General features: G+C 41.0%; 3 protein-coding genes, 1 long non-coding RNA gene and 1 other non-coding gene across 8 annotated transcripts; 2 read left to right on the forward strand and 3 right to left on the reverse strand.

Annotated features, from left to right (window-relative positions):
• The first annotated feature begins 898 nt into the window (after positions 1-898).
• On the forward strand, positions 899-3599 carry LOC131237116 (uncharacterized). 2 transcript variants are annotated; one of them, XM_058234782.1, is made up of 3 exons: positions 899-1573; positions 1703-1891; positions 3172-3599. In XM_058234782.1, exons 1-3 carry the CDS (start codon positions 1007-1009, stop codon positions 3385-3387), a joined length of 972 nt encoding a protein of 323 aa, XP_058090765.1. In that variant the 5' UTR covers positions 899-1006; the 3' UTR covers positions 3388-3599. The 2 variants fall into 2 exon arrangements, with proteins under 2 accessions (XP_058090765.1, XP_058090757.1); XM_058234774.1 differs by having other exon boundaries at positions 900-1573; positions 1700-1891; positions 3172-3595.
• Positions 3600-15371: 11772 nt separating this feature from the next.
• LOC131237128 (pentatricopeptide repeat-containing protein At5g48910-like) lies at positions 15372-17924 on the reverse strand. Of its 2 annotated transcripts, none has more exons than XM_058234792.1 (2): positions 15734-17924; positions 15372-15655 (listed from the first exon to the last, which is right to left on the reverse strand). In XM_058234792.1, exon 1 carries the CDS (start codon positions 17735-17737, stop codon positions 15893-15895), a length of 1845 nt encoding a protein of 614 aa, XP_058090775.1. In that variant the 5' UTR covers positions 17738-17924; the 3' UTR covers positions 15372-15655; positions 15734-15892. The 2 variants fall into 2 exon arrangements, with proteins under 2 accessions (XP_058090775.1, XP_058090782.1); XM_058234799.1 differs by having other exon boundaries at positions 15372-17383; positions 17488-17918.
• On the reverse strand, positions 17899-17980 carry TRNAS-AGA (transfer RNA serine (anticodon AGA)). Its single transcript has one exon. It is a non-coding gene; the product is annotated as a tRNA-Ser (tRNA).
• Positions 17981-20051: 2071 nt separating this feature from the next.
• LOC131237141 (protein PLANT CADMIUM RESISTANCE 8) lies at positions 20052-24897 on the reverse strand. Of its 2 annotated transcripts, none has more exons than XM_058234817.1 (5): positions 24421-24897; positions 23754-23817; positions 21065-21164; positions 20830-20895; positions 20052-20717 (listed from the first exon to the last, which is right to left on the reverse strand). In XM_058234817.1, the coding sequence occupies exons 1-5, from the start codon at positions 24647-24649 to the stop codon at positions 20478-20480; spliced, it is 699 nt and encodes a 232-aa protein (XP_058090800.1). In that variant the 5' UTR covers positions 24650-24897; the 3' UTR covers positions 20052-20477. The 2 variants fall into 2 exon arrangements, with proteins under 2 accessions (XP_058090800.1, XP_058090794.1); XM_058234811.1 differs by having other exon boundaries at positions 21065-21229; positions 24421-24895.
• On the forward strand, positions 22364-22736 carry LOC131237153 (uncharacterized). Its single transcript, XR_009167071.1, has 2 exons — positions 22364-22505; positions 22566-22736. It is a non-coding gene; the product is annotated as an uncharacterized LOC131237153 (long non-coding RNA).
• Positions 24898-26486: the final 1589 nt, after the last annotated feature.

Raw genomic sequence — 26486 nt, forward strand, 5'->3', positions numbered from 1 at the left:
AAAAAAATAGGAAAAATTTCGGATGATCTTATCCATTTAATCAGTGTCCTTAAATTAAAAGGCAGAAAAAAAATTGTTAGAATTGAGATCCATTGTGGAAAAGTAGCGAGTAATAATAATTAATAAAATTAAATTAAGGTGCGATTTTCAAACTACAGGCTATCCATTACATTCACCATAAGATGGACGGTCCCGATTGACTCGTTACCCCGCCATGTGTACTGAAGGAGATGGATCCACCATATTCCGGTTTTCCAAGCTCCACCTTTACATGATACGTACTACATGGCGAGGTGAACCGGAAGATGGTAGAGCAATCACTCCACAGGACAGAATGACGTATTGATCGGGTCCACCCGCTCCAAGATGGATGGCTTTCGTTTTAAGAAAGAAAACCCATGAGAATCCTATACGTAAATTCTACAATTTATCCCACTGCTTTTTTTCCACAGTTAATTTAATGGCTGTAATCAGATGGATAGGATTGTCCAATAGGTGTAACTTTTTTTACATACAAATCATCCGTTCTACGGTCCTGAAAATGGGTGGGACCCGATTGTCAGATAACCTGGCACGTGTGCTGTAGACAGATGGCTCTACCATCTTCCAGTTCTTGCCGCTACACGGCTACTCCACCCGTACGTAGGAGATCCGATTTCGACGTGGCCCAGGCTCTCCTGACCCAGGGTCCGTCCAACTAGCAGTCCGTACGGTCAATGGCCGAACATGCCGGCACGTGTGAGAATTATAGTGGTCCCCACCCAAGCGAGATAGTGAGAGAAAATACGGTTATATTATATATCTGGCGAATATACAGTTCAGATATATATATATATATATATATATATATATATATATATATATAGCTTCCCTCCCTCCGCCCAAGTATAAATTCCAAAGCTGCATTTCATTTTCTCCATTTCACACACACAGAGATCCAACCCCAAAAGCATGCTTTCAAAGCCCATCACCCAACTTCCCATTCCAAAACCCTAATCTCTCTCTAATGGCGACAGCTCTTCTCCTCTGGTCTTCCTCGAAAGAGAAAGAGCACGAAGATCCCGAAAATACGCCCTCCGATACTCAAGAACTGAAGCAGGAGAGCTCAAAACCGCGATCCAAACGTGCATCAAAGTCCAGCGCTCCTTCCGCCATGCCGAAGAGGCCGCCGCAGCGAGGCCTCGGTGTGGCCCAGCTCGAGCGGCTCCGACTGCAGGAGCGATGGAAGAAGCTCGTCGAATCCGATCCCTCGCAAGCTCAAAACCTCCATTTCCAGTTCCCGTTCCCCGTCTCTGATCCGTCCACTAGCTTCTCCTTCACAAGATTCGCTCCGGCTAACTACGCGGCACTCGTTGCCGATGCTCAGATGAGGGGTCGGGTCGGAAACGCGGGGTTTACGGCCGCCGGAGGAGACTTCTCCGGCGTGCACGGAGTGTTTCCTGACCAGTCAGCGGTGGATCGGATCCGGATCGCTGCAGCTGCGGCCCATGAGGCGAGGCTTCAGATGGCGAGAGAGCTCTCTTCAAGCCAAAACCTGCAGTGCTTGTCTGATCAGTGCGAGGTCTGTGTCAAGGTGAGCAGATCTCGGAGCTTCCACATGCTTCTATTCGCGTTTTGAGATTTTTTCCCGATTTTTTTGTTTCGTTTTAAAAAAAAAAAAAAAAATATTTCGGCTCTTAATTTTTGTTCCTTCTCTCAGAAGAAGCGTATTGAAGGCGAGAATTCAGGGTTTCATGGATGGAACAACAGTAGATTTGCGGAGATGGATACGAACGGCTGCGATTTTCTTGGGCTGAATCTTGGGGGAGGTAGGGCGATTGATGAAGGTTGTAATGGTTTTGGTGGGAGAGGAGAAAGGTGTGGCGCTTCTTCCGGAACGCATGTCTACGAGGTAAAACTGTAATAAATCAACACCAAATGACATTCCGTAAGGAAAATAAAAGGCTGGAAAAAAAAATAAAATAATTTCCTGCTGAAATCCTGGAAATTTCATTTCCTGCAATTTATTCTCGTAGCTAATATTGTTACATCCGTATTTTTGATAGATTCATCCCTCTATTATTTTCTTCCTTTGGCTCCTGTGGGTTTCGTGAACAAATAAAATAATATTAGAGGGTTTGTCTATCACAAACTAGCTAGACTGTAATCATTACTTCTCTCTTTTCCTTATTTTTTTAATATATATATATATTTTTTTATGTTATTTTTCTAAGCTTCGGATTACTAGACGTTTTACTCAATCAAATAGATGATTTGTGTTACCTTAAAAAATATTAATATTAATATTAATAATTAATAGACTATTTCAGTTTTCTGTTTCCTTTATAATTTATCCAGTGCAAGGTGCCCAATGCGTTCACCTAGAAAATAGCAAATTGGTGGACCTGGGTGGGCCCATTATGGTCGGCAGTCCACAACTACCGTCCGATATGGAAAAGTACCAACCATAAGATGTGTACCAAGGCTGCTATTCGTTTCTACCATCCATTTTTCGGATCTCTGATTGGATGGTTGAAGTTAGCCCATCCACACTGCATCTTAACTATGAGTAGTCTGGATCAGCGGAAAGTTCTCCCAATATATGTGTATTTATTTATTTTTTGGGTGACAAGTACCATTGGCAATGTCACAAATTAAATTTATGTTATTCAAATCTTCATTTATTTATCTTTTAACTATCAGCTAAGTTATCAGGAATCCAATATAGGTTATGTGGTATGGATGCATGTACAAAATCCAGACCATTCATCTCTTGGGCCTTCTGAGGCACCTTGAAGATCACTTGATTTGGGTCATCCTAGCTATTGATCGGAGGACTTTTCACAAATACAAATGAGCAGCTGGCAACAAGTCCAACCAACCAATTCTGCCAGGTTCAATAGGCAATGGTCTTACAATCAATGGCTAGGATCATCTGGATAGTGGGATTTTGCATGGCCGATACAATGTAGTAGTTTGTAGAGTAAATGATGGATAACTTGCATTTTTTGATTTGTTTTTAGCATTGAATACTTTCTCAGAAACTAATTTTAAAGTGTCTATAAAAGCACTTGTACAATATCTTCTATTTTAAATGGATATCTAAGTGGAGGTTTGCTAATAACGCTCGCCATCTTAATTAAGCACTTTCTCTCTCTCTCTCTCTCTCCTTCCCTTCCATCTCCACCACAGGGAGTGGAGGTTGTTGCAGCAGCTCAAAGAAAGGGGAAATGTGTGGGAGGATGCAATGTAAAGGAGTACGAATTCTTCCCAGGGAAAGGCAGCTCCAGCAGAGGGGGAGGAGCATCTGTTGCAGTCTCTGCAGCAGATGCAATGGTCGGTGAAGTTTCTTCTTCTAGTAATCCATCTTCTAGCTTTCTTGATTTATCTCTCAAGCTCTCCTTTTAGTCCATTTCTAAAAACAAAAAGAAGGTTTCAGAACTTGTTTTTTTTTTCCTCGGTTTTCTTTTGTTCTCTCATGCAACTGAACCTAACCAAAGACTGGTCTTGGGTTTACTGTTTCTGTTTTGAAACTAACCCTAGTGAGGCTATCTAGTTCTCATTCTCGGCTATTACAAGTATGCAATCTCTTTCTATGCTTGCATTTCCTTCATTTTTTGGGCATTGATGTTTTGTGAAGCAAATATGTGTTGAAATCTAAGAAATGATCATGCTCATCTATAACTCAGTTTAGCTGCTGGGCGAAGATCTAAGCCCCTCACAGGCAGGTCGCATCGATCATGTGGCCTGGCTTGCAGAAATCTGGGGCTGGCATGTTAAAAAATGTTGCCAACACTCCATTTTCAATTCCAATGTACAAGTGTGGCCCAATTGACGAGGTAACTGGCACAACTTCTGGGCGAGCGTATGTACATGGTGTCCGTTGCGTCTGATGAACGGCTTGGAACTCCTAAACATGTGCCATATAGCGTATGCAGAATTTATGAAATTCATCTAACCAGCCCTTTTGATATTTTGAATAAACGTTCCCTGGGCAGCCATTAATTGGACGGCATCCAGCCCTTTTGATATTTTGGAATACGGCATACCCACTCGATGGCCCATCAGAAGAACAGTCCCGATCAGTTAACCCGCCCCTACTGTGAGGAGGGAGCGCTGTATGGTAACTTTGATGCAATTACCTGCATGTTAGCATTCCGCAGTTTCATACAATGCATAACAGATGATGTTATCGAGGGTTTTGATTTATCACACGAGAGAACGCTGTGAGATAGGATACATGTGAGGCTCCCCCTTTACACTTGTCATGTCACTTAAATCCTAACCGCACATATACTGGGAACCACTACAGATTGGTCAAGCATTCAAAATCAGATTGATTAGACAATACTGTCCTCTGATTAATGGAGTTGAATTTGGACCATTTGTTGCTTTCAAATGTTGGTTGTGTTTTTAAAAATACTTTCTTGCTTTAAGCATAAATTCTGGGTTTATTTTCTCTCTACGGTGGGTCCTGCCATTTGGACGGTTTGGATTTTATGTGAGTTTCATTTGTATCCTATGCTCCTAGCTACGATGCACTGCATCAAAGCTTGAAACTCAACAGCATATGCATGGCACTGGCAGCGATTTCAGACGAATGGGAACCCTCCATCCATACAGCCATACTATGGATGGGCCATGGCACACAAAAAAGATATAAAAAACGCTTCGTTTGGGGATCCAAGCCATTGAAGAACGCTCTCTCTTGGAATCTTTTGTTTTTTGTTTTTCATAACACACGCACACACACACCCAAACACTCACGAGTCACGCCTTAGTAGGATTTCACCACACGTGGATACTCGAATCCTTGACCGGGTGTTGAAACTCCCGAGAGTCTACCACCGGAGCTAAGGATCCATAAAGTAATTTTACAAGCCTTTTTTCAGCTCTCCCTTGGAATCTTGTTTGTGTTTGAATTTCACCTTTTGATTTGACATCCTAGCCGCCGTCGGATCAACTAACTTCTCTGATCTGAACCTTGATTTTTTTTTTTTTTGTTCTCCATCGCATGTACACCGCACATGTGGTACATGTTCAATGCACTCTGAACCACAGGGACAGCTCGTAGTCCAAAACTTACCATGCTATTAGAATGCTAGCAATCCAACGGGTGCAATTCTACCAATGGAATGTGGACCTTTGTTTCTCTTTGAAAATACATTTATATGTTTCCATGGGAGTGACCAATATAGTCCGACCACTGATTTTTTTTGAGCTACAACAACTTCATGCCGTGCCCCACCAGATCAACGGTCCATTGTTGCTTGAAGCGTGCCACGGTACAGATGAAACGTCAGAGAAGCCCTACCCTCCCTAGCAAGCATCCTCAAACACGCGTTAGCATTCAAATGCCAATATTTATAATCGAGAAAGCATTGAATGCTAATGACACAGAGGCAATAAATCTGGACCATTCATATTGGCCCTACTATGGATGGGCCCATAAATCACACTAATTAAGGATACAATTCAGTGTTTATAATTTAGTCCAACCGTCGGTCGACATTTAATCGGCAATCCTCCAGTCAGTGACTACGAGCATTTGACAGGTAAGCTTTTCAGTATACGGCCCATCTAAAGAACGGCCGAACAGAGCTAGCTCTCGTACGCTCAACAGGTCTCCCACATGTACCAAAACATTGAGAGCACCAATAGCAATCTCAGGGAGTCAATGCGCATCTCCTACCGTTTAAAGACACCTTGTAGAAATCTAAATAGCAATTCCAAATTTGAATTCTCAAAAGTACATTTTGAAATGAATGCTAAGATTCGCGCCCACCATTAATGGACAGTGCTCACTTACGCTTGGTGCACCCGTGAGCAGATAATCTTTTTCATTATAGTGTGAAGTGTCACTATCTATTGAAGATTTTAAATTTTCTTGTATTAGTGTATTCATAAAAGTAGAAAGTAAGGGGCGTACTCATACGTAGGCTGGGTGTAAATAGTGCCTACCGAAGAAAGATAGATCACCATACACTACTAAATTATTGATTTTTGTATCTTGAGAGTTATTTGAGAACATGTAGAGGCTTCATGTACACTCCCAGCGTCTTATTATGCATGCGTATGCACGCAGACATTACGCAAGTAACGCACATGCACTTTAATTCACAGTACTTTCAAATCATGGGCCCCACTGTAAATAAATCATATCTCAAAAGAAGTGAATTAAATGTAGCCCTTATCATTGGGCCCGCCTTGATGTATGTATTCTATACTCACATGATCTGTTTTGCATAATTATTTTGACGCATAAGCCCATAAATGAAGCAGATCCAATTCTCAAGTGGACCATACCATATGAAACTGGCGCAGGGATGAGCATGATGAGGTCAAGCACTCTCCCTCAAGGATAATTATTCCAAATCTACGAAACTTCTCTGGACTCCATTTCTCTGGACTCCTTACAAAGGCTTCTCGAATACACGATAAAGAAAGCAAGTAAAATAGAAAATAAATTCTATAAAATTCAAAATTGATTAATGAATAAAATAAACAAGTGCACAACCTTTTAAATGGAGATACCAAGTAATGAGAGAGAAATCAGAAGCAAACTACAACTAAAACTCCTAAAATTTGCAACTTAGTATACATAGTAAACTTACTATTTATAGACGGTCATGATGTATACCATGCATAGTTTTCGGCCAAAAATAGTAAGTGTCCTATTTGGCTTCACTAAGCTATTCTCCTAATCTTTCTAAGCTCTTTTCGCGCACAACTCCTGAAGCCCAACGAATGAAGAGTTATAATCAAATTAAAACTTACTATTTATAGTAAAAATAGAATTAAAATAAGGAAACGACTGTGGATCCAGGGGTATTTCGCAAATACATCTTGTGCAACCTGCATAGCGGGGTTGGTTGGCTAAAGTAGCTCATTCTACCTCAAAATCATTATTTTATACCCGATAATTCATTTCGGATTGTGAGATATGCTCGATCTAAGGTTCAACTGTCCGGATCACTTCTGTCGTTGACTGGGCCTTTTCTGATCTATCTTGGCCATGAAACTGTCCACGACCTGCTCTATATTAGAAACATACATGATTGTCCATTAACAGACCACAAAAGTTTCGGATCAAATTGTTATTTATTTATTTTCTCTCCTTTTATTCAGTTTATGTGATCTTTTTAACAAGTTGGGTGGTAAATAAACATTATTGGAACATTACAATGGGCCCTAAGAAGCATTCAATGGCAGCACATTCAATCGCCACTGTTTTCTATAGTAGGGTCCACTTGAGATTTAGATCTTTTTTATTTTTGAGCCCATGCCCTAAAATGACCGGGAAAAATGGATGGATGTCGTGAATATGGAATAAATACATCCAGGTGAGCCGCACCCTTGGGTGAGGCTGGGCCACAGCTAATCCGCTCCCTAAAATGAAGTACATTGGCCTTTTTTTTTGGGGGGGGACTTCCATCTAATGAAAGGTTAAAATGGAAAAGAGAACCTACGTCCCAAATTCAACAAGCAAATGCTCATTAATCAGAGGTGGGGACTATCTACCAGACTCTAGTGGAAGTTCACCGTCCATTTTTCAAAACCATGTTAAGTCATTCAACTCACAAGTTGTACGCATTCACAGCTATCTGGACCCAACCAAAACATTGTGTATGAAGCACGGCTTGAAAATCACGCGTTAGACCAATCCTAACCATCCGATTGATAGCTATCAAATGGGTGGTTCAAGGGAAAATAGTGAATTGTCAAGATTCGGCAGGCGAAATCAGATGATCACCATATCATCCTCTCAGTGTGGATTGGATTATGTTCCAGCTGCATGATCTGGTCAGCGATTTGGATTTTGGACGGTCCATATTACAGTACAATCATCCCATGCGTACGGTAGATGAAACTACAACAAGAGCCGATTTGCTTAGCTAACCTCAGCTATATCCCATCTGCAGTGGGACCCACTTGCATGCATGTGGGATGTACTCTTACTGAGTGCCAGTTACTGAAATAACATCCACCGCGAGAATCTGAAAGCAAAATAGCTTTTGCGTGAGGAGAGTTATTTGGCCATCTAGCAGCTTCTGAGGCTACGTACACATGCACTCAATAATTGTACACGTGGCATTAGATCACTCAAATTAAACTAACTGAACTGTAGAACCCACTGCTGATAAGTCGCTGTCCCAAAATCAGTTTGACTGAGCAACTGCAACCTCTGATTCAAGGACACCTGTTCGTCAAAATAGGACCAGCGGATGTTATTCATTTTTGACCGTCCAATAAATGCCCTGACTCTTAGTTCATGATATATATATATATATATATATATATATATATAATGAGACCCATAATTTGGAGATTTTAATTTTAATTACTTGTGTGCCGATATCCAGTTTCCGAGTAATTTGCAGGTACATGCATAAGGCGGCATGGGTACTACCTAGACATGGACGGTCATGTCGGGAATATGTGGGGCCACCATTAATGCAGTGGCATTTTTACACTGGGCTCGAGTAGGATTGCCTGTGGGATGCAGAGCCACATTCGAGGTGGGCGGGGCTCACGGGAGAAGTCTCGTGTTCGAGACTCCTCACCAAGGGGTGATTAATGCGTATTTCACACCAAGATCGAGTGGGGTAGCCTGTGGGATGCGGGGACACACTCGGGGTGGGCGGCCCGTGTGAGGCGATAGTCGTGTAATTTGGGGCCCACGAGGAGGGTTCGACCGAGGTCCTAACCCATGAGATTTGGGGCCCGGGCTATGAGATAAGGGGATTAATTCACCATACTATAACAATTTGAGCTTTTAGACCAAGTGGTTAATTGTCCTGCATCAAATTGGTATCAGAGCGGGATGGCTCAAGTGGGGTTGCTTTTGAGATGTAGGAGCACACTCGAGGGGGTTGCAGAGCTCACGGGGAGATCTCGTGTTTGAGAGGCACACCCTGATCTATAACTCAAGTGATAAACTGATTGAAAATATTTCGTTTCAATGCTGAGGTCTTAGTATCGATTCCCTGGCGAGGGTGGCTAACACTGATTGTGGGTGTGTACTAACAAGCTAACCAAAAACAAAACCCTTGAGAGGTGACTCTTGCTAGGCCTTGGCAGGGTAGTACCCAATCAAGGCACATGCATGTGTGGTCTACTCTTTTCTCTTTTACATAAAGAAAATAGTTGAATTTATTAAAAGCATATGAATGGAGTGGCATTTATTGTGAAACTTATTCCCAAAAAATTATAGGAAATGAAACAATTTCACTATTTGTTTTCCAATAATAGTTTCTTAAAAAATAAAAATTCATTTTCAAATGTACTGATTAGCAAAACAAAAAACTTCAAATATACTAGCATAAGCTACATTAGCATTTGTTGTAGATGTGGCATATGTAAGATATGGGGGTGATTGAAACTAAATTGTGGCACACATGGTATGTGGGGTGCTTGAAGCTATATGATGACACATGTAATCCAACACATGCATGGGTACATTTGACATGTGGGCATTTGAAGATAGATGACAATATTTATGCGTTATGTCATTATTGCACATGTGGCATATTTGGAACAATTGAAGATAGACGGTGACACATGTCGTATATAGGCATATGTGAGGTGTTAGAGAAGATGAATAGTACATGCGGCCCATTAGTACATATGAGGCGCAAGCAAAGATGAATTGTGTCACATGTGGCACATTAATAACAATGTGACATTTTACACATAGGGGCGTAAGAGAAGATGGATGATGACACATGTGGCATAGTAACATGCGTGAGGCATCATCCAATATGGACAACAACTCATTAGCACACTGACATGCAGTAAATGTGAGGCGGCTAAAGATAAATAGTTGTACCTTTGATATTAACCATTGAGAAATTCATTTTACTTTGATAGGAAGAAAATGCATTTGTAGTTGCAAGTAGGAAGATAAATAAATTTTGGGTCCTTACTCTTGCTCCGGTGGTAGACTCTCAGGAGTTTCAAAACCGGGTCAAGGGTTCGAGTACCCATAGGTGGTGAATTCCACTACGGTGTGAGTGTGTGTGGGCGTGTGTGCGTGCATAAATAAATAAATAAAAGTATGAAGATAAATTTCCAACAAAGACATTGGAAAATGATATTCTTCATAAATTTTCATAAATAAAAGCTTAACATAAGAAAAAATGAATTTAATTGAAAACAACGTTTCTTTCCATGAATCCAAAATTTCAAGGTGGCGTTGGGAACTACTTATGTATTGGATGTCTTACTGTCTTTCAATGCTCTCGTGCATGCATTTTCCTCTAACATCAGAAAGAGAAACGCCTCAGCCGTTGATTTTTGGCCCCATAACAGCGAGACATGTGAGAGTAGCCATGTACGGACATATCTTTCAATCTTTTTATATGTGGTCCCCATCTCTGCATTCTATACAAGAGAGACGAGCGGTTCGGTAATCCATACCATTAAACTGCTTGTTTGGCAACGTGGATGGAAACCCAAGAAAAAAAAATAAAATAAATCATCATCAGGACAATCTCAACCCTTCAAATTTTGGGCAACGAATGCAGAGCGAGATGCAACACAATCAAGATTTGAATTGGAAAGGTGTTAATATGGATTATTGGGAGCTTCTAATCTGGCTTATTTTTAGGTACTTTTCCATGGAAGGCAGAACTTAACATACCAACGGTCTGGATCATTTAACCACTGGGCCACTTATCAGAACTGACAGCGGTTGTGTATTGTGACAAGATGCGTACCACAGGGGAATAAAAAGGGAACAGAAGGTTCTGATCCGTGAGACTTTTGTCATCGATCGACTCGAGTCTTCAATGGGTGTTGTTTGAAGGGTCAGTGGCTCGGTCGTCCTCAGTCGCACGGCTTTGCTTTTCTGGAATGACCAAAATGCCCCCCTCATGTACGGTTAGCTGGCTAGTTGGATTTTGTGTATGTGGGGCCCATCGTTTGATAATCGGAACCGTTGATTCGATGGGCGTCACCACAGATGGATGATGATGTGGAGAGCTCACAAATTAGAAAGTTCCTAACCGTTTGTTAATGTGGCCTACCAGACACGGTTGACAAAAAAAGAAATAAAATAGTATTCCACATTCGATCTGTTAGATTTCTAACTGATCCCTAATCCATGATGCGTCCATCATTTCAACGGTTTGGATGGTTGAACCATGGCTCTACTTTGAAGAACCACAACTCATCGGCAAACTCCACATTTCATTTGCTCTTCATGCACTCGTATGCACAATAGGATCCATAGTTCGATAATCCGGACCGTTCACCTGATAAGACCAGCCTTTGATGGGGAATTCTCACACCATCTTCCAGAACGGTGGGCCCAATATAATCAACAAGTGGGTCCCAGCCTCATTCAGCATTCCTTGTGCCATAGACGGTATGGGCCACTAGATCCATGGTCCGAATTAGTGGACTGTACCGCCCCATAAATATATATATATATATATATATATATATATATATATATATATATATATATATATATATATATATATATATATATATATATATATAACTTGTTAGTACACACGCATGTCAGGACACACACTCCATGTTAGCCACCTCCGCTAGGGATCGGTACCAAGACAAAGGGTTGAAACAAGGTATCTCCACTCAGTCTGCCAGTTGAGCTATGGATCTGGGTGTCGCCCTATAAATAGTCAGTTGTCATCAAAATCTGGATACATGAATGCGGTGAATTGGGTGTGGGTGGTGGTTTGGGTGCTAATTTAAGCCCTGAATATATTTCCGTTTGGTGGGCCCGTGCTCATGGCAAGAATTTCAACATCAAGGTCATGAGTTTGATTACTCAATCCGGTGTACCTAGGTGTGAGTGTGTGCATAAAATAATAATAATAATTTAGTTAGGAATGCATATAAACCTTTTTATACTTAGCATGGTAGAACATATACTCCCTTATTAGCTACACTCCACTTGGGATTAAAATGAAGTTATCTTCACTCAATCTACTATTTCAACTGAGGATCGGCATATATATAACCTTATGCATGCTGGGACCCTCAGTAAACCTAATTATCAGCAGGGGTGTATATGAACTGAGTTAGCTCGATTAGCTCGCTTGACTTGAGTAAAAAAAGCTCGATTCGACCCGGTTCGAAACTAAGTTCGAGCCTATTTGAGCTGATTTTTTGAGCTCGCAGTTGTGATCATGTTATATGGATCGTGGTTGTAATGTGGCAAGGTTGAGGTTGTCATGTTATATAGGTTGTGGTTATCATGTTACATGAGTCGTGGTTGTTATACAATATGAGTTGTGGTTATCACATGTTCACTCCTTTTATTATCAAATGAAAGGCTAGCCATTGGTACCATAGCCTAAGGCCTACAATGGGGTGATTTGTTCCATCCATTTTGTTGATCAGTGTTCCATGAGCTCAAAAAGTCCTGACTTGTGCAATGTCCACTTCTTATAAACATCACAGTGAGCCTAGAAAGTTTCAACATTGGGTGTCATTGTCACTATTATTTTCTATATTGTGGCTTACACGAATTCTAGATCAGGCTGATATTTAAGCCCTAACCCTAAAATGACAAGGCAAAAAGGATGGGTAGCGTGGATCATACACATACATCAATGTGGGCCCCACGAGTTAGGCATTGCCCACGCTTAAAAAGGCTTCCGTTCACATCACTTTCTCGGGATTGAAATAACAAGTAAATTCTTCTGCACTCCAAACAGTACAACTATTGATCTAAGGACAAAGGCATTTTGGTTCGAAATTTTTTTCAATGCTTGTTAAAAGGCCACCCTCGGAATATTTGAAAGGTTGAATGCCTTTAGGATATTTGACCATACAACCAGGCCACTACGGTCAAAATCTCTTTAAAAAACACAAGTACTTATGGGTGCAATATCCTATTATAACACTGCATGGTGTACCTTGCGATTCTCATTATATATTTTGGAAGATAAGAAGAGAGAGAGAGAGAGAGAGAGAATCATCCACATCTGTGAGCACACCTTGTTTTAAGTGTAAAAACCAATAAGCTAGCCTGGTTTTATACTTGATTTTAGGTAATGATATACTTGATTTTTGGTAATGAGGTAAAAAAATCAGCTAGATATACAACTCAAATGTGCCACACCACGAGGAATAGTGGGATCGTGATGCGACCATATATTTATACGTGGACCACCATGTGGTGTACCTTTCATGAAAACCGTTAACAAGGTCTAAATCACCAAGATGAAGAGAAGATACAAAAGTTAGCTTGATTTAAATAAATAAATAAATAACAGTTAGGTGAGCCACACCTTATGAACTTGGTTTTGAGAGCATTTTTACATTGTTTCCACCAGTGTGGTCCATGTGAGTTTTTAATCAATATGATCTTTTGCATGTACAGTTCAGATAATGGTCCTCACTCGATGGATGGAGTGGATTTTCCATGCACAGAATGATAGATTTCACAAAGCATTGCACAATCACTGTCCACATGCAGAGGAGGAGAGGTGAGTGTAGGCTACATCATTAGAAGAAGTGAAGGAAGCAGGTTAAATCCAAGCCATCCCTCATGCAATAACATCCCAACCAGCTGCATTTCTACGTCGAATATCCCCTCGTTTAACTAATGGTATCAAGACTAATTGTAAAGGGACAAACGTCCAATTCATGCCTTAAAATCAGTAATTACTAATTAGCAATAGCAATTGCTATTTTTTAAATTAGATAAGTATTTTTTAAAAGAGAGAGAGAGAGAGAGAGAGAGAGAGAGAGAGGAGAAGAAGAGGTCAGTTCTTCTACATCGTTTGTAGGGTAAGGTTATTGTACAACACTTTGCATGTGGGACCCACATGGTGTGTGTATAATTGATGAATTTAAGATCTGGGTTATGTAGAAAATGCGACTCGGTATGGTTGTTTAGCTCTTTAGATCATAAATCTAAAATCTTGGTGAGTTGACTCGAAACTCAGCTGAGACAACTCAACTCAATGAGATTTTTAGCCACGTCTGTAAGAAACTCGCATGCAAGCTTGACTGGGTACAGACTTGGCACGACTCATTGAGTTGCTTGATAACTTAGCTGGTTCTATACGACTTGGCACAACTTGACCCGAGTCACTCACCCAGTTAACTAGTGAGATTTGAATTCGAAGGATGTTGGCCAGTAAGCTGTTAGTTGAAGATAGTTTTCTTTTGGCAATTTTGGATATGTAGTTCTCTAAATGATTTGAATTGAAATATTTCATTCTCACTGACAACTTCGCATTTATACATTTGAATCGGGTCAACTTAAGACTTATTCGAGCCTTTGAGTCACGTTTTTGGGATTTTCAACCATTCTTAAGAACACATTCCATATGTGATTTATTAGGAAATCTTCAATCAAAAGGATCTTCCTGCTATATTCCTTTGTATATTAAGCAAATTTCAATTACAAGAAAATATTCATGCTATACATTCTTTTTCACTCTCCTAGATTAAGAATCTGATTAAGGATGATTTCCTCTTCCCTATATATTCATTACATTGTAAAGGATTTAATATAGAAAGATCAAGGAAATATTCTCTAAATTTGTTTCTCACCTTGGTTTTTGTCATGGTATTTTTATTTAAATTGAAATAAAGGACACATTTCAGGAATTAGTGGATGACAGGTGACTGGTTGACTGGTGAGTCACATTGGGCATATGGTGCTCATATACATGGAATGGAATCTGGACCATTTGCGCCTTGGACGCTATTGAAATTGGACCATTGTTCCAGAAATTGCCTGACCGGACAATTCCTAGCTGTAAGATCAGTTGGGTACCAAATGGACAATAGAAAAGAGAAACCGTCCCCATTCATACTGAAAAAATCCTCCAACCCAACAGTTAAAGATCCTCCTATCAGGGCGATTTTTTTTTTTTGGTACTGCCCGCCACAGCTGGGACTACAAGCTGGATAGTTACACTTTTCATTACAGTAGTGATTTCGAAGTGCCCTAGGGACTGAAACCAGTTGGACTTGCCCCAACTCAGTCCTGTATGTAGTGACTTGTTTCATTTCAGACCAGCACCAATATTCACATCGAAGGATTTTATTTTATTATTTATTTTATTTATTATTTATTTTTTTTCAGGCCATGGTTTAGATGGGTTCCGCAGCCTAAAATTTTGATGATGCTGCAACAGCTTAATGTGAAAAATCTCATGCCACAGAGTAGCTCCATACCAGGATCCTATAGATAAAGAGAAGGTGTGGAAGCAGTGCAGGTTTTATGGTGTGTGATGGAGATGGGATTTGGAAAATGCCCTATGGCGACATTCGCTATTTTTCAATACATAGCTTGCTCGATCTTGTGGGAAGGTAGAAATTTCTCAAAAGTAATAATCACACCTTCAAAATGAATCACGAATGACAAAACACAGTGAAAATTAAAATTCAATTGCCAGTGAAAAGTAAAAGTGTGTTTGTGATTTTCTTTTATTCTCCTTGCACTTATACAAAATGACTGTAAATGGTCAATCTATGCTGAATTGTTCTGCTTAAAGCATCACAATGCTGCAAGTTTACAGTAGCTAATACAACATGACTTTTTCAGTCATATAAAGAATTCTTTTTCTTGTGATCAGCCACTTCAGCGTCGACCTGAAAACCACTTCTTTTGGATGGACTGGAATCTTCCATGAATCTATAACCTGAATATTTTCTAGTGATTAAATTTGGGTCAGGTTAGCTGAAAAATAAATAGATCAAGCAAATCCAAATTCTCAATTTCCGTGACTATTTGAAACAGTTTCAGGATATTACTAACCATCATTCAGCTTCCTTTGACAGATCATTGTGCCACCTTGTGCACAGAGGCTTTTGTTCATCCAACCAAGTCTCACAACTGAAGCCGGGCCGCAATGTTTTCCACCCGTATCAAGATATGCATCAAATCAAACTCGAATTCTATGCCTCTGGATTTGGATCACCAATAGTCCTTGCAAGAGCAATACCCTTCTTGAAAATGATGAAAACGATTCCGATCCCTCACGATGATTTTCCGGCCATAAATCTTTGAGATGAGCTTTGTGACTGAATGGCAATCCACACATACTCTTAGGTTCTTCACAATCCGAATAGGTGTGTTTGGCCCTAGATTAATCAACCCAAAAGCAATAGCCAACTTCTCACTGTGATAGCCAAGAGCATTCTCCTTATCCTCTTCATCCAAGTTAAACAACACCTTCGAGGTGTCAGGAGTGTAACCCGCAAGTGTCAGCTGTTTGGCCATCTCATCCAGCATATGATATATTTCTTTTGTTTGTGGATGGGATCTATCCCCCATGACAAACTCATGAACTGCGCCCATCGCCTCAATCGTACTCTGCCCAGGTATCTTCTGGACGCCCTTCTCTTTCATCATCTCCCTTATATTCCGCGCATCATCCCATCGATTAGCATTGGCGTAGAGGTTTGACAGAAGAACGTAACGGCCACTATGGTGAGGCTCCAACTCAATAAGGAGTCTCCCGACACACTCACCGAGCTCGACATTCCCGTGAATGATACATCCGCCAAGTAGAGCTCCCCAGATGGCTGCATTAGGTTCGACAGGCATTCTGCTTATAAAGTCTTGCGCATCCTCAAGAAGCCCTGCACGACCGAGTAGATCAACCATGCACCCATAGTGCTCGATTCTAGGGTTGATCCTATAATCTCTAGTCATGCACTCAAAGTACCTAAACCCTTCATCCAACAACCCTGCGTGGCTACATGCACATAACACACCTATGAATGTTACATCGTCAGGCCTCTTACCCTCACTCTGCATCTCCAAAAAGACCCCAAGTGATTTTTCACCACATCCATTCATGGCAAGTCCAGTGATGATTGCATTCCATGCCAATGTATCTTTCTTGGGCATCAACCGAAAGACTCGTAGTGCAATATCAACCCCCCCACACTTAGAATACATATCTATAAGTGATGTGCTAAGCACTACATCTAATTTCACATTAGACCTGTATATGTAAGCATGGAACCACTTGCCTCGATACAAAGCTCCCATTTGTGCAGAAGCCGAAAGCAAGCTTGCAAGAATGACTTCGTCTGCTCTGATCCTCAGATCTTGCATCTCAGTAAAAAGCTCTAGCGCCTTCTTTATATCACCAAGCTGCACGCACCCTGCAATCACAGTGCTCCATGAGACCAAATCTCTCTCAGGCATTTTATCAAAGAGGCTCCGGGCAGAACCCAAATCCCCAACCTTCAAATAACCACTCATCATTGCATTACACGAGACAACATTAAAGTCAAACATTTTATCAAACAACCGGCATGCGAAATCAACTGACCCACAGTTCGTGTACATATTGATAAGTGAGCTGCGGATGAAGGAATCCGATTCGAGAGCAAGCTTCACCAAGATACCATGAATGGTTTTACCCAATTCTAGATCACGAATCCTCCCGCAAGCCTTGAGGACAAAAGGAAATGTGTAGTGATCAGGAGAAATGCCTCTAACTACCATTTGGGCATATAAAAAGATGGAATTTTTCGGAGAAAGGCTTTGAGCGGAACCTCTAATCATGGTGTTATAGATGAATAAATTGGGGTTTGGGATATGGCAGAAAAGGGAGTGCGCATAACGGATGTCTCCAGAATCCGATAGAGCGCAGAACAGAATGAGATTGCTGGCATTGAAGGTGTTGAGAGCAAGGCCGGTGGTGATCATTTGGGCATGGATTTGGAGTAGTTGAGCCATAGAGGTGCATTTTTCTAGGTATGAGAGGGTGGGGTGGTTGGATATGAGCTTTCTAGCAGTTATCATCTCGAATTTCTTTTCTTTTCTTTCTTCGAAATTTAAAAATCAGTCGGATTTGGAGGGAAAAATAATAAGCAGAAGTAAATAAATATTTTGTGATGGATGATGCTAAAATGCGCTGGTGGTTAACCGGGTTGGAATAAGGGAAAATAAAAAAAATAAAAACTCGTGGACGGCAGGATTCGAACCTGCGCGGGCAAAGCCCACATGATTTCTAGTCATGCCCGATAACCACTCCGGCACGTCCACCACCTGTTATAAGAGAACTTAATTTTCTAATATCAATTAGAAAGTTACATGTTGTGTCTGTATTATGATCCTTGGGTAATCACACGTTAGCAATCGGTCAGGTCAGCCCATACATCCACTGGCCTGATCTTGTTTTGTAGTGGGTTGGGTCCAAGATAATGGTTGGTGGGTCAAGGTCAAGCTAGAGATGTAACCCATTTTAAGTAAATGGCCCGGGCTTGGTTTGAGCTCTACCATATCTTACTGAGCCATATAGGCTATGGTTGGGCCAGATTTTGTACGTCCTTCTTAAACCTGAGATGGGTTAGCTTAGGCTTCATGAATTGTTGAGTGGGTTAGATTGGGCTGCATGGTAATGGGTGGTCGATTAGGTTTGGGTTCCGATCCTTGGGTCTGTTTAGTAAGTGGGTCTCACCCAAGTTAGGGATGGCAATGGGCTAGAATGGTACGAGCTTTTAAAGCGGGCCTATATAGGTAAATCATCCCAATCTCGGCTCGGCCCGGCGTTCTGCACTTGAAATGTCAGTCCAACCCAGCCTGGAGAGAAGGGAATGGCTATGTATGTGAATGAGTGCTTGACGCGGGCCGAGCCGGGCTACGAATGAATCCCAATCCCTGCCTTAAATTTAAAAGGACATTCCGGGCCGGGCCGGGCCTTATGGGCTTCCTGGGCTTGAAATGTCTTAGAGCCCGGTCCGTCTCCTGGCCTACCGGGTTGGACAGCCCATTGCCATCCCCTACCAGGTGGACCTTATATTACCACCCCTGCAAGTAGGCAAATCCAGACTGTTCACATGATAGGCCGCTTGTGGATGGACAGCAGTATTAACTCAACGTGGGACGATCTTAACCATCTCTGGTTGAAATCCAACGGGTAGTGAAATGAGATACTTAGGGCCCATGATCCTGAAAGCCTAGATTGACTTGCGTGTATGCCAGGTGTACAGAAGATGAGCGGCCACAATCTAGTGAAAATGGAAAACACAATGTAATCTAGCCCGTTGAAATTTGGGACGCTTGTGGGTCCAAGATAGAAGGTTTTGATCAGACCAAAAGTTTCAATCAATCACTTCATAGATTTATCAGAGAAGTGAGTGGACACTCTGAAAGAACACTCAGCTATTTCACACATGTATCTCACCTAAACCGTCCGATTCACAGGACCCACTGTAGATATGTAATAACTCCAGCAAGACTGATTGAATGATCTATGCCTCTCGATATGGACACTCGTTTGTTAAATTCACGCCATTGACCACTTCAATTTTCACCATCCATTAAATGTCTAACAATCAACCAGGTAGAACATCAGTGCGGCTGGGACCTTAAACCAGCTATGTGAGTGGACCCACCTTGATGTATGCATAGTATATCCACCCCGTCCATCAATTTTGCCAGCTTATTTTAGTGCATGGTCCCAAAAATGAAGCAAATACAAATTCCAGGTGGACCACACCATGGTAAACAGTGGTCGTTGAATGCACAACATTAACAATTTCCTAGGGTCCACCTTGATGTTCGTTGACCATCCAAACTGTTGATAATGTCACAGAAAAAACAAATATCAGCTTGACCCAAAACTTTCGTGGCCCACAAAAGGCTTATAATGGTCAATAACCAATCTTTCCGATGTTGTGGTCCACATCAAATTTGTATCTGCTTCATTTTTTGGGACCATTCCCTAAAATAATCATTTGGATGGTTTAAGTTGAGTTATGAGCATGCTATGCTATATGTGCAATTTATGAAGGCAGGCATCTTTATTTTTTTCAGTGTGGAAATGGAAGAAGGAAAGAAAAAGGTGAGGCAATATACAATTGCATCTGAAGCTTTAGGGCCCCATTTGGATGCACTTGTGCAGATGGGATTCCGGCAAAACGGGTTTTCACGCATGCTTTTTTGAGGCAGCAGGCTTTTTAGTGCCTATTTTGACCGAGTGGGGGTTCAAACAGGGTTTTGCAGAAGTGCATCCAAACGCACAACATGAGGGTGTGTTCAAACCAGTGCATTTGATATCCTGGAATAGTGGTTATCCGGATCAATATCCAGGAAGATACCACATAAAACCACATAAAAAGCCAAGAAATGAACCTTTTCTTCTTCTTTTTTTCTTTCATTTTTTTTTTAATTTTATATTGACTTAAATGCTGTCACTTGAAAGGATTACAGAGAGGATGGGGCAATCAAAACCATATAAAATTGCAGTTCCAATCTTGCCGCTTCCATTAGAGTTCCGTGATCATGACCGTTGGGCCGGACCACGTACTAGCACATTCAAGATCCAGATTTCTTGTTGGCCACTGTGGGATTGAGCACCACAGCCTCCTGGAGCTGCCCCGTTTCGGTTTCAACCTCCAGCTTGAAAATCCAAATGAAATGGACTCCTGCAGACCTGCATCATGAGTTTTGAGCTCTCATAAATGCACATGGCTTGGTTTCCCTAATCCAGTAATGCCTGTGAAAGAAATAGTAGGGCCTGCTCTGTAAGCACAGCCCCCTATTGGGACAGTGGGACCAAAGGCTCTGAATGACTGATATCAACATCCCACGCGTGATTATCACTGCCCACTCCTCGTTCCATGCTATTGAATTCAGGGGATTTCGTGGGCATCAGAGGAGGCTGGCGGAGCTCGAAGAAAGCCTTGCTTCCTTCACCATACCTTCCTATGCATATGGCGTCGCCCCGGCCGTGCCAAACACCATCTTGGACATTGTTAATCTCCAATGTCCTGGATTCCTGTGCTCAACCCAAATGTAAATCCCAAGTCAAGAATGGATGGAATACATTTCATTTCAAAATTCCAGTTTAAATAATAACTAATTTGGATGGTGAGGATTCAACAACTAACCTGGCATAATGTACAGCAGGGGCAGACAATATGGTTCACACAGTCATCCAAAGAACTGTCACTCCCCTGACATGAAGAGAAACACCCAAGTTATTAAGCAAGTGATGTATGCAAATCCTTAACTATTACACAGTTATTTGTCTTAATCTCCGCTTCCAAAGAACGAGATTAATATCAGGAATTAACATTTAACGGTCCACAAGGAATCAAGATAGCCATGGAAAAAGATGCATACCCCTATGTTGAACTGTTTCCTTATCTGTGTACGGAAAAGGCCCAAATACGTGCCAACTGAAATCGTGAAAGCCACAGCCAGATACAGAAAGCTATGCCGCCTGGTGACACCAAAAGCAACGTAGTTGAGAAGAGCAGTTGCTGCTAGAATAAGATAAATAGTCCCCTGCACGAGAAAAACACATGCTTTAAAAGCCAAGAGGAGAGCCTAAGGCCACAGATGTATTGAAAGATGATTTTCAATTCCCAAATAAGTGTCTTATTTGAATATGAACGATTATAATAAGATAATATTAGCTGCATTGCTCAAAATAGCAACTGGGAGAAAAAAAAAAAGATGATTTGGGATCCATCACTTATAAGGTGCCAGCCCTATAACATAACGAAAATGTTCTCAGAAAAATCAAACATAATCCGAATATCAGTAGTGTCACAGATATGGGGCGAACGTCCATCTATCTATATTGGAGATGTAGCTAAGGGTGTGTTCAGATTGGGGGAAAACAAAAGAAGGAAAAGGAAAACTAAAATGGTGACATATGTGGAAGGAAAAGTGATGTCACTGCTGGGGTAAGGAAATCCTTTACACCGATTTGTTTTGTTACAGCAATCATCCTGGAAAATGTTTCTCCTTCTATTTTTCAGTGTTTGAGTAGCAATTGTAGAACATCACATCAGAGGGAAACCTCTTTTTCCACCAATTAACTTTTTGAAGAAAGGTTTTATTCACTTTTGAGGAAAGTAAATCTATTTTCTTCCTTTTTTTAAATATATTTCTCAAATGGAGGAAACGTCAAATAAAAAGGAATTCACTTTGCTTTCCTTAGTTTTCAAGGTTTCCATCCCAATCTGATCGCAAATCAATCCCATCCCAATATTTCAGTTCAAGGACAACCACCTCGTGGAAAGAGGTGCCAATCTTACTCCTTTTGTGGCCCCTATAATTTCCATCATCATCATCATAGCCTTGTACCAACTAGCTGGGATTGCCCCTGTAAATCATGTTTCACCAATCGATCCTAAGGCCCTATCCTTTGTATGTGAACAAGCCTTCGTATACCCTCTTGCCGCCTTGATTCAAATCCTTTAGGTCTTGCTCTTCAACCCTAATCAACGTTCCCCTCCTTACCAGACCCATCTATGGTCGTCATTGCACATGGCAAACTATCTCAATCTACCCTCCATCATTTTATCTCTGATTGTGGTTGCTCCTAGGCTGCTTCAGACGACTGCATTCTTGTCGGTCCTACTCTTTTAATCACAGTTTTAAAACTGGACTAGACCAATCACCTCAACTGGAACAAGAACATCTCCTGATAGGAATTGATGTTCACCTATTCAACCCTGATTCTAACATGGCAAAGGTCTAAGTGTTACAGCAAGATGTCGAGTCCATCTCATCTCCTCCCGAGCCCCTCAGTTATGGAGGGGAATTCCTTAGTGTCATTAGGTGGAGGGATAGAGGGATGAAATACTCTTTGAAAGGAGCAGATGTCATGAAGAGAGACACAAGCAACCCATTCATGGCAGTTTATTCTTATCACATCCATCACAATGAGAAAATTAACTGAAGATAGAGTTAGTAGCCACAGTTATTGGGTGGACTAAACATCCTATTGAGCAATCAGTGTTTGTATTCCTTTTTCTTTTCTTTCTTTCTTTCTTTCCTTTTTTTATTTTTATATTTCACTCTACTACTTATGGTATTGCCAAAAACAAAGGATACAATTGACCTATGCATTTGTCATTTGGCAGCAATTTTATATAGGGTATATCTAAGCTAGGAGCAGATCACAGATTTAATTATCTGCTGCAGTGCACAGGAATTTGGACAGGTGGCAGAAGCCTCAGGTACCCAAGACATTCATCTTGCGGAGCTACATTTATGGACTACGGTGAAAAAAGTTCACTGATCATGCGGCCATAACTGTCTGATTAGGGACCTAAAAATGGATGGGAGAAAAGAACATTGGTGACAACCAGCAATGCCCTCACTAACAGTCCATATCACAAGGATCACTGCAACAAGTCTCCCACTTTTACGCAGAGCACAGTATACAAACCAGCTCCGGTCATGGGTCCCCTAATCATGGCACAGTGGTAGACTCCGTGAGTTTCAACACCAAGATCATGGGTTCGAGTAACCACGTGGTGTGTGTGGGTGTGTGTAAAATAAATAAATAAATAAAACCGGCACTAGTCATAAATTAGTACATTACATGTCAATTAGAAGTACTAAGACCGTGATGCACCAGAGTGGGACGTTGGACACACAGTCCACATTAGCTCACGGGACATAAATTCATGTGCTGTGCGAAGGTTTTTTTTTTAAAAAATCCCTTATAATATGCTACATGCCAATCGATTAAAAAGTTGTTTACTGAAATAAAATCATGAATTTTGCATTTAGGCCATGTTTGGATAAAATGTAGTAGTAGGGGAAATCACAATCAAGTTATATTTAGGTGGGAGGTCCATTTCAGTCAATTCTGTAAACATTCGCTTTGATGGGAAAAGGATGGCATGCGCACACTACCTGTCACAAAAGCGACGGTTTCCAAACAGCACCTTTTCATGCAGAACTATTAAGGGACTTTTAATAGCCTGAATTGGTATTTTGGGTTACATCTATAATGGGCCTTCGCTACCAAATAACAGCCATCCATTCCAATGATAAACGAAATATTTACCTGAAGAAAACAAGACCCAAAACCAGCTCTCCCCATATTCTTCCCAAATCTATAGCATGGACAACTGCAACATCAAAATTCCACCTCAAGTAAAAATCCATTCTATCTAGGAATCAAAATACTACTACTAATAATAATAAACATCATCATCATTTTTAATATGCATTTGTGGTTTTGTAATATCTTGCAAATCAATTCCCAGAAAAAACAAGATCATATCATCAAAAGAGGCAGAAGAAAATTTAAAAACAAATTCCCAAAAACATTCATCTTTCCTTATGATAAAACCTTAAAATCAATCATAAAACCACGTCTCCTTACCAAACAATAATAACTCAAAATCCCCCAAATCTTCAACTTTGAAAACCCCAAATTTCCTTTTTTATATAAATTAAACCCAATAAATCTGTGAAAAATCGCAGCTTTCCCTTCCAAACAGATTCTAATCCCAGAAATTCAAATTCGGAACCCTACCAGTTTTTCATTCTTTTTTCCAAATAAAACCCCACAAAATAATAATAATAATAATAATAATCTATAACTTTCAAAAAGAAAAAGCCGCTACCATCGCCTCCCAAAAATGCAAAATTCAAACAACCCAATTTTTTTAAAATAATAATAATAATAATAACAATAAAAAATAAAAAACCACAGAGACGGAACTTACAACACGGTTTCGAGAACGATCCGACGGTCATCAAAGCAATCAAGAACCTCTCCTTCCCACATCCTCTGCACTCCCCCGAATTCCCCTCCCTCTTCTTCTCCTTCCATTTTCCCTCCCTTTCCCGCCAAAATCCCCTGAGTCTGCATGGCGACGGTTGCGCAGAGCATGTCGAAATCCAAGACCGCCATCCCTTCCAGAATCGTCTCCTCTCCTTCCTCTTCAACGGCATTAACGGTCCTTTCCTCCACCCCAGAATCCGCCATTGGAGGAAGCTTCTGGAAGGAGGAAGAAGCAAAATCTAGGGTTAGGTTTTCTCCTCTACGAAAGGATGGTTTTCTTTATCTCTATCTTTGGAACTGCCTTTTAAGCTCTTGAGGTTGGTTTAAAACCTGAAAAGGGGCTTTTTTTAGGTCTTGTCTTTTTCTTTTTTTAAGAGAATGAGAGTTCTTTGGAACTGCCTTTAAGTTCTTGAGGTTGGTTTAAAACCTGAAAATGGCCTTTTTTTTTTCTTTTTTTTCAGAAGAGGATGAGAGTGGCGATTCTGCTCTGCTAGTGGCATTTGGTATTGGCGAGGCTTAATGACAGACAGGTGGTTATGGTGGGGCCCACCTGCACATGGCCACTTTGGACGGTGGTGGTTTGCTCAGATGGGTGGATTCTCTACGGCTTCTTTTATTTTTTCAACAAAAGGTGAAAGGTAGGTAGTCCTCACTACTGAAATAAATTGTAGTTCGACAGCTGGACCATGTGGATTAGTGTCAAGACCAGATCAGAAGGTTGACACCACCATGGATAGGCGATGGACGGTCTCTTTCTCTGTAGAGATGTTCCTAACCGTTCAAAAAATGGACCTGAATGTCATCTTATACCAGTTTATGATTTTATATTTGTGTATATCTTATGGATAAAAATTTTGGTAAATCATATGCTTTGAAAAGTATATTGATGGTGAGAAAATGTTGAACGGTCCTGATTATTGATATGCATTGTCTAACTAGCGGTCTACAGATTTATTTCAGTAGTCCGCGGACTACAAGACTAATTCTCTTATTTAAATTAACGGATATATAGCAGTTAGCTTTGAAAGTGCTAGCGGGGCTCGCGCGAGTGAGATGGAGAAGGAGCCTCGCGGAACTTGGACCCGCCTACGTGGCACACGTATGAAGGATACGCCGTTCATCAATTGTGGACGCGGATTGTCTAGAAGTTCCTGCGTTTAGAAGATATGTGGGGCCCACTGTAGTGTTTGCGAGGAATCCACCCCATCCATCCATTTTGCTAGATCATATTAGTACAAAAAAAAGGCAAATCCAAAATTCGAGTGGCCCACTTACAGAAAAAGTGGGCCAGAAATATCTACCGTTCAAACCTCCCTGGCGTCTACATATGTTTATATGCCATCCAAATTGTTCATAATGTCATTTATACAGGGATGGACTGAAAACATAAAAATATTAGCCTGAGCTAAAATTCTGTAGCCCTGTGAATATTTCAGCTCATGGTGTGGCTCAAATCAGTTTCTGATCGATCTGATTTTTGGTACCTAAATGTACTACGAGGTAATAAGCATTATGGACGGATTGGATTCCATTAAAACAATACAGTGGACGCTGCAGGTGAATTTGAATGTTAAGCATTAACCTAGAAAGGTTTGTATTTGATCTGGCATACGTTGGGAAACCGTTAGCTTGGGTGCGTTTTTGGCGCGGAAATAGTTGCGGGCGTTGGTGGAAGAGAAAAGAAATAGCGTGCCGTGATTGGCCAGCCGACATTGAGCTGGGCCATCGGTGGATGATGCGATTGTGCTTGTTAGCTACCAAGACGCCAAGCTGGGGCGGCTCCACGCTCATCATTCCATTCCAACACGTAACCAAGATAGAGAGAGAATTATATAAGGGCAGGCACTTTCCATCCGTTGTCCACGTGGAAGGTTCGACAGTGGATCTGGACCGTTCACTTACTGGGCTCTGCCTTAGATGGTATACTAATGAACAATGATAGCCGTTCCTTTCTTTGGCTTTTCACTCTCTGAATTGCAACCACTTGTAAATTGTTTTCATTTTTGC

The sequence above is a fragment of the Magnolia sinica genome, chromosome 1, assembly GCF_029962835.1.
Source record: "Magnolia sinica isolate HGM2019 chromosome 1, MsV1, whole genome shotgun sequence".
NCBI classification, from domain to species: domain Eukaryota; kingdom Viridiplantae; phylum Streptophyta; class Magnoliopsida; order Magnoliales; family Magnoliaceae; genus Magnolia; species Magnolia sinica.

Coding starts and splice junctions, on each gene's coding strand:
- LOC131237116 (XM_058234774.1), top strand. CDS start 1,007: ATGGCGACAGCTCTTCTCCTCTGGTCTTCCTCGAAAGAGAAAGAGCAC. Junction 1,574..1,699: donor AGTGCGAGGTCTGTGTCAAG/GTGAGCAGATCT, acceptor TCCTTCTCTCAG/AAGAAGCGTATTGAAGGCGA. Junction 1,892..3,171: donor CCGGAACGCATGTCTACGAG/GTAAAACTGTAA, acceptor TCTCCACCACAG/GGAGTGGAGGTTGTTGCAGC.
- LOC131237128 (XM_058234792.1), bottom strand. CDS start 17,737: ATGATAACTGCTAGAAAGCTCATATCCAACCACCCCACCCTCTCATAC.
- LOC131237141 (XM_058234811.1), bottom strand. CDS start 24,683: ATGGCGGATTCTGGGGTGGAGGAAAGGACCGTTAATGCCGTTGAAGAG. Junction 21,230..23,753: donor TTGGGTCTTGTTTTCTTCAG/GTAAATATTTCG, acceptor TTTCTCGTGCAG/GGGACTATTTATCTTATTCT. Junction 20,718..20,829: donor CCTGCTGTACATTATGCCAG/GTTAGTTGTTGA, acceptor GGTTGAGCACAG/GAATCCAGGACATTGGAGAT.